General features: G+C 41.7%; 1 protein-coding gene across 7 annotated transcripts in view; it reads left to right on the top strand.

Annotated features, from left to right (window-relative positions):
* The first annotated feature begins 1,451 nt into the window (after positions 1-1,451).
* Positions 1,452-7,650, top strand: part of LOC118392238 (polyadenylate-binding protein-interacting protein 2B-like) — a 28,899-nt gene continuing 22,700 nt past the window's right edge. For 5 of the 7 annotated variants that reach the window (XM_035784013.2, XM_035784014.2, XM_035784012.2 and 2 more), the window contains exons 1-2: positions 2,103-2,227; positions 6,412-6,584. In XM_035784013.2, coding sequence (XP_035639906.1) covers positions 2,221-2,227; positions 6,412-6,584 — 180 coding nt within the window. In that variant the 5' untranslated portion in view covers positions 2,103-2,220. Of the gene's footprint in view, positions 1,700-2,102; positions 2,228-6,411; positions 6,585-7,650 lie in introns of those variants that run through there. The other 2 variants (XM_052460038.1, XM_052460037.1) reach the window with 2 other exon arrangements.

Here is a 7,650-nt window from a genome sequence, read left to right as displayed (position 1 = left end):
CCAATTTATGGGAGGTGCTTCCGGAAGCATGGGTGAAATCTCTTAAGATTACTTCAACAAATTGACAACTAGAATACCAAAGGTCTGCAAGGCTGTAATTGTTGCAAATGGAGGATTCTTTGACGAAAGCAAAGTTTGAAGGACACAATTATTATTTCAATTAAAAATCCTTATTTATAACCTTGTCAACGTCTTGACTATATTTCCTATTCAATTTGCAACTCAGTTCATGTATGTTTTCATTGAAAACAAGGACATTTCTATCTGACCGCAATCTTTTGAACGGTAGTATATATATATATATATATATATATATATATATATATATATATATATATCGATTGATTCTTGAAGAATATAACTTATAAATGCCTCATGAGCTTAGTTCAACTGTCACACTCCATGAGAACCCAAAATATAAGCTTGTTTTACTCCAATGTTCGCAAATATTGTAAATGTAAACAAACACTGTATAGCGTCATAACATGGTTAACACAACAATTTTTATATCATGGATGTAAAAAATGTTGGGTTAACCATGTTATGACGCAGTCCTTACATCCATAGCTCTGTCTATTAATCTGAGAGTGGTTACATTTCTCCAGGCACATCCCTCAGCTTTTTACCAAAACAGAGTTGGGACAACCGTTTTATTATTGTTTCATGGATTTGCCCTTTAAACAGCTGCATATTAGCAAGACATCAAAGTGTCACCAACTAAAAGGTAAACAATAGGCTTGTAGCAAATGCAGCATATGGCATTCATTTTTCACATGTAAATAGCACTTTTCAGTAGTGCTCAAAGCATGCCATTCCATGAGCGCAGCATTTATTTTTCAACTTCAATCAATGAGTCAATTTGAGTAGAGTAGGGCTGGCTAATAAGTCCTTAGTTTTGGGGTCATGCTCAGGTAAAACAATTTGGTTAATCTATACTTCCATATTTCCAAGTCCTATTCTTGAAGATCAAGGGGTATAACATGAATTGGAATGACTGGAATTCTGATCGACTTTGGTTTCTAATGTAAATATATAATTTAATCGTATTATTATATGTAGTAGAAAGCAATTGGGTCTACAAAAAGAAGCCTACAAAACCAACCCATAAAGTAAAATGTAACATCCATATATGGCCAGCTATGTAAACTTTAACGTTGATTTATCCTGCAATAGATGTTGTTCAATTTGTAACATACATCGATGTCTTCTTCTAATGCCTCTTAAGGGGGAAAGTAATTTAAAAGTAACGTAATGTAATCAGATTACGTTACCGAGTTTGGGGTAATCCAAAAGGTACGTTACTGATTACAATTTACAAACCCAACCCTGTCAGCACCCCTACTTCCCAAGGCTATGGAAATTGAGCTTCCCAGGAAAATGTTGTCTGAGGTTGCAACAGTAACAAAGGAGGCGGGGCTTATCGAAGGTTCTGAGTATACAGTTGGACAATCGGTACCACGTGACCGTTTTCCTGGCTCGCCTTTGTGGCACAAATCGTGATTTTCGAGTTTCTCTATGGACAATAATGGGAGAAAACTGACAAAGACGCATATTTTACGAGGCTTAAAACGGATGTATTATATTGTCTTGTGGTGTGGTTCTTTCGCATTTCCGGGAAGATAGGAGACGCCGCCGTTGTTTAGTTTTTAGGACGGGTTTTGTTTATCACATCTCAATTTGGTTGGTGAGTAGTTTATTGGTAAGTCGCTAAGTTAATTGCTGTGCCTGTTTATTTTTATTCAGAATGCTCGTATTGTTCGTTTTGCTTGACAGTTGAATATCAAAACAAAGCTAAGTAGGTAACTATAAAGGATATAACGTTAGTGATTTTCAGAAAACACACTTTGCATTGTCCGTTAGCTTAGCTAACATAACGTTGTTTACTCTGCTAGCCAACAAAGTGTTCTTTTTTTTAATACTAGCATTGCTTTGAACTAGAGCTATCTACTGTGTCACAAGCAACAACTGTTTAGTAACAGGCTGGTATACTTTTGTTTCTATTCCAATATTCAACAAATAAAGCCCATAGACTTACCTTTTCGTACCACTCCGCTACACGCGCGTGTGTTTTTGGTGAAAGACTGGAGGGGGCGCGTGTTTGATGTTTGTTCAAGCATACAGACCACGGTGTTTCTTAATGTCGTTTAGCTAGCCTCGCCAGGAAAGTGTGTTATTGGAAATAAGTTAATTTGTCTGCTTGAAGTAACGCGAAAGCACGATATGCCAGGTACTACTTTCGAACACCCACGGTCAGTTATTACATGGAGTTCACAGCCACGCACTTGAACGCTGAGTCTTGCGTTTTGAACGGATTCCTTTCTAAAATCCAATTCACTTAACTAGCCATGCTAGTTTTCATAACTAGTTGCGTCTCTGACGCATCAATCCATTGTGCCATGTGAATGGAATCCGACTCATTGTTACATTGCTTTGTGGAGTTATATAATTTAATATTGCTGTTCCATTTTCCAAAACATGTTCACTGTCGATGTTTTGTGAAATTTAGCTAGCTAGGTAACTCCTTTAGCTAGCGTTCCGTTATGTTTTCCTTGTAGGCCCATCCGTGGTGATGGTCGCATGGTCATGGTGTTTGTTGCCCGTTAGTATTACCTAGCTAAATCCTCTATTTTAATTAACAGTTCGCTAATGTCATGTAACTATTGTTATGTTATAACTTAATGCACAGGTCCTGTGTGTTGTAACCAACATTGATGTTAGCTAACTAGCCTTTTTGACAAGCTGTGACACTGGTCTATTATAAACTAGCATTTAATCCACCACCACGAATTTAGAAGATTTAGCGAAAGTCTTAGTCGAGAATTAAGCATTTCACAATGCAGAAGAAAGAACCCGTGGTGTATTAATTCCGCCGATTGGGCAGGGTTCTAAATACATTTGTCCAATAGAAACCTGAAGTGTTGGTTCTTAAATCGTAAACTGTTATCCTAATGAATACACCAGACTAGTAAAAAATTAAGGATAATCAGATCGAAAGCCAGTAGCAACCTACAGGTGTAATCCTGGCATTGTGGATTGTAAAATAAATACAACACGTGGTTTTATTTGTTAGCTAGCTCTAGCTCATTGTCCTACAGTTCATTAGCATGATATTACTAAGTCACGAGAACTGAAAATGTAACCGTCTATTAGGACTGATGTTGATGTATTCAACATCACCAAGCAAACTTTGGGTGGGTGTCATGACTAGCATATAATCTTGCCCGTGTTGTAGCTGAGTAGCCTAGCTACTGTAGCACGCCAGATCTCTGTATAGCTACAACTGCCTCTTTTATATACACTGCTCAAAAAAATAAAGGGAACACTAAAATAACACATCCTAGATCTGAATGAATGAAATATTCTTATTAAATACTTTTTTCTTTACATAGTTGAATATGCTGACAACAAAATCACACAAATTATCAATGGAAATCAAATGTATCAACCCATGGAGGTCTGGATTTGGAGTGACACTCAAAATTAAAGTGGAAAACCACACTACAGGCTGATCCAACATTGATGTAATGTCCTTAACAAGTCAAAATGAGGCTCAGTAGTGTGTGTGGCCTCCACGTGCCTGTATGACCTCCATACAATGCCTGGGCATGCTCCTGATGAGGTGGCAGATGGTCTCCTCCCAGACCTGGACTAAAGCATCCGCCAACTCCTGGACAGCCTGTGGTGGATGGAGCGACATGATGTCCCAGATGTGCTCAATTGGATTCAGGTCTGGGGAATGGGCGGGCCAGTCCATAGCATCAATGCCTTCCTCTTGCAGGAACTGCTGACACACTCCAGCCACATGAGGTCTAGCATTGTCTTGCATTAGGATTAACCCAGGGCCAACCGCACCAGCATATGGTCTCACAAGGGGTCTGAGGATCTCATCTCGGTACCTAATGGCAGTCAGGCTACCTCTGGCGAGCACATGGAGGGCTCACAGCCCCCCAAAGAAATGCTTCCCCACACCATGACTGACCCACCGCCAAACTAGTCATGCTGGAGGAGGATGGGGCAGGCAGCGGAATGTTCTCCACGGTGTCTCCAGACTCTGTCACGTCTGTCACATGTGTTCAGTGTGAACCTGTTTCATCTGTGAATAGCACAGGGCGCCAGTGGCGAATTTGCCAATCTTGGTGTTCTCTGGCAAGTGCCAAACGTCCTGCACGGTGTTGGGCTGTAAGCACAACCCCCACCTGTGGATGTCGGGCCCTCATACAGAAACATGCACATTTGTGGCCTGCTGGAGGTCATTTTGCAGGGCTCTGGCAGTGCTCCTCCTTGCACAAAGGCGGAGGTAGCGGTCCTGCTGCTGGGTTGTTGCCCTCCTACGGCCTCCACGTCTCCTGATGTACTGGCCTGTCTCCTGGTAGTGCCTCCATGCTCTGGACACTACGCTGACAGACACAGGAAACCTTCTTGCCACAGCTTGCATTGATGTGCCATCCTGGATGAGTTGCACTACCTGAGCCACTAGAGTGAAAGCGCCGCCAGCATTCAAAAGTGACCAAAACATCAGCCAGGAAGCTGAGAAGTGGTCTGTGGTCACCACCTGCAGAACCACTCCTTTATTGGGGGTGTATTGCTAATTGCCTATCATTTCCACCTGTTGTCTATTCCATTTGCACAACAGCATCTGAAATTTATTGTCAATCGGTGTTGCTTCCTAAGTGGACAGTTTGATTTCACAGAAGTGTGATTGACTTGGAGTTACATTGTGTTGTTTAAGTGTCCCCTTTATTTTTTTTGAACACACACACACCAGCTTCATTTACTTACATTACATTTACATTTAAGTCATTTAGCAGACGCTCTTATCCAGAGCGACTTACAAATTGGTGCATTCACCTTATGACATCCAGTGGAACAGCCACTTTACAATAGTGCATCTAAATCTTTTAAGTGGGGGGAGTGAGAAGGATTACTTTATCCTATCCTAGGTATTCCTTAAAGAGGTGGGGTTTCAGGTGTCTCCGGAAGGTGGTGATTGACTCCGCTGTCCTGGCGTCGTGGGGAGTTTGTTCCACCATTGGGGGCCAGAGCAGCGAACAGTTTTGACTGGGCTGAGCGGGAACTGTACTTCCTCAGTGGTAGGGAGGCGAGCAGGCCAGAGGTGGATGAACGCAGTGCCCTTGTTTGGGTGTAGGGCCTGATCAGAGCCTGGAGGTACTGAGGTGCCGTTCCCCTCACAGCTCCGTAGGCAAGCACCATGGTCTTGTAGCGGATGCAATCTGTGTTGCAGATGGAATCTAGACATGTTAAAATCATAAAACAGCTCTACATTGACTTTTCATGCACACTGGGAACAAACAACACAAGCTTTGCTGTGAAGTTTCGAGTTCGTCAAGGTTTTGTGTTATCTGCCTTACTCTTCAACCTGGCAATAGACTAGGTCATCCTGTGAACAGAAGATCAGGCGGGACCTTGGCTTCGCCGATGGCCTGGCTCTTTTATCACACACACCAACATCTAGGCCTACAAGAAAAAACTGACAAGACTCTACTCCAGTGGTTATCAACTGCAGCGAAGCAAAGGGCATGCCCAGGGCTGTTACGGTGAACGTGTGACCGCCTGTGTGGCGGTAATGAGTCATGGCCGCAGTCTAATTCTATGTGACCATTTAATCACTATAACTAGGCTTCTCTGAGCTCTGATGCTGCCGATGGTCATTAGTGGACTACCAAACTTGCTAACTGCCTTGTACTCAGCACTATTGTCCCTCTAATCACTCTGACATCAATGTTTTGAAAATCAAATCAAACGCTTAATGAGCTCATGTTCTGCAACATTTCTATGGGCTATGGATTTGTGTGAGAAGTGTTTTGATCGCCTATTAAAAAGCAGGTCCCATCAGCTTTCTATAGGCTTGGCCTACTTATTTGTTAACTTTCCTAATATAAAGTTCTTTGAAACAGCAATATAGCCTACCAGGCTGGCATGAAAATGAACCACGGGAAAAGCGTCATCCGTTCGCCATTTAAGTGCATAGATTACATATTGTTTTCCCCTACACCCCTGTTCCGAGACAGGTGCATGATAACGGTCCATTCTAAATCAACTAAGTTCACACATTATTTAGTATATAAAGACCATATTAAATTTGAGTAGTCTGATGGGTAACAATATTAACTTGTGAATGATGCCCACTGTTGGCAAGCAACAGCGCATGCTTTTTAAAAACTTTTTAAAATCAGTCAAACATCTCATGTAGCCTAGCCCATAGGCGTATATCATTTTTTAATGTATTTTACCTTTTTTCTTTCTCCAAATTATGATCTTGTCTCACCGCTGCAACTCTTCAATGGGGGAGGCGAAGGTTAAGTCATAAACAATCTCTCAAGCACAAGCCCACATGCTAGTGAGTAGCCAGCAAAAAAACACAACATTAATCTATCTATCCCGCCCAATCAGAGCCGTCAGAGATGAGTGGTCCTGAGGTAGCGAAGACGCCGGGGGGCAGGGCGCCGGGGAAGGAAGGCATGGAGGCTGTAGCCAATGGCCATGCAGGAGAGGGTGAACAGGGAGGAGACGATCCCTTCGCTGAGTACATGTGGATGGAGAACGAGGATGCGTACAACAGACAGGTTGGTACACACACACAGTAAAATATAATTTTTGCATAAGTATTCACCCCTTTAGGCAATCCTAAATTAAAATGTGGTGACAAATCAGGTTACATGGACTCGCTCTGTTTGAAATGAATGACTTCCCCTTCCTCTGTCCCCCATAGACATCTGTAAGCTCCCTCAGTCAAGTATTGAGTGTGAAACTTGTTAGGGAGAGGGAAGTATTTGGAATTTTGTATGACTGAGGTCCAAAGTAAACTACCTGTTACTCAGGCCCAGAAGCTAGGATTTGCATATATATGGTAGTATTGGGTAGAAAACACAAGTTTCTAAAACTGTTATAATTATGTCTGTGAGTATAACAGAAATGACCTGCCAGCCAATTCCAAGTTGAAGTTATTGAAACCAAAGACTTCCGCCTCCCAAATTGCAGTTCCTATGGCTTCCACTATATGTCCAGTCTTTATACATGGTTTCAGGCTTGTATTCTGAAAAACCAAAGGGGAATAGTTGTTTATCCTCAGAAAGTCCTATGGCAAAACTAGTCTAATTGAGCATGGGACCGAGGGCGTGCGCTGCATTCTTTTCCATTCCTATTAAAAATGGTTTGCTCCAATTTATCCAATTTACCAAACAAAACAACCATTCATTGTGTTCCTGGGATTCTTGTGATTGCGATCAGAGGAAGATCTTCAAAGGTAAGTGACTTATTTTATCGCTATTTGGGATTTTGTGACCCTTGTTTGGATAATATGCTGTTGTGGGACGCTGACCTCAGATAATCAATATTTTTTATTTCACCTTTATTTAACCAGGTAGGCTAGTTGAGAACAAGTTCTCATTTGCAACTGCGACCTGGCTAAGATAAAGCATAGCAGTGTGAACAGACAACACAGAGTTACACATGGAGTAAACAATTAACAAGTCAATAACACAGTAGGAAAAAAATGGGAGTCTATATACATTGTGTGCAAAAGGCATGAGGTAGGCGAATAATTACAATTTTGCAGATTAACACTGGAGTGATAAATGATCAGATGGTCATGTACAGGTAGAGATATTGGTGTGCAAAAGAGCAGAAAAG

The sequence above is a fragment of the Oncorhynchus keta genome, chromosome 13 (assembly GCF_023373465.1).
Source record: "Oncorhynchus keta strain PuntledgeMale-10-30-2019 chromosome 13, Oket_V2, whole genome shotgun sequence".
Classification (NCBI taxonomy): domain Eukaryota; kingdom Metazoa; phylum Chordata; class Actinopteri; order Salmoniformes; family Salmonidae; genus Oncorhynchus; species Oncorhynchus keta.
The sequence above is the reverse complement of the archived record's forward strand: the minus strand, read 5'-3'. Positions and strand labels throughout refer to the sequence as shown.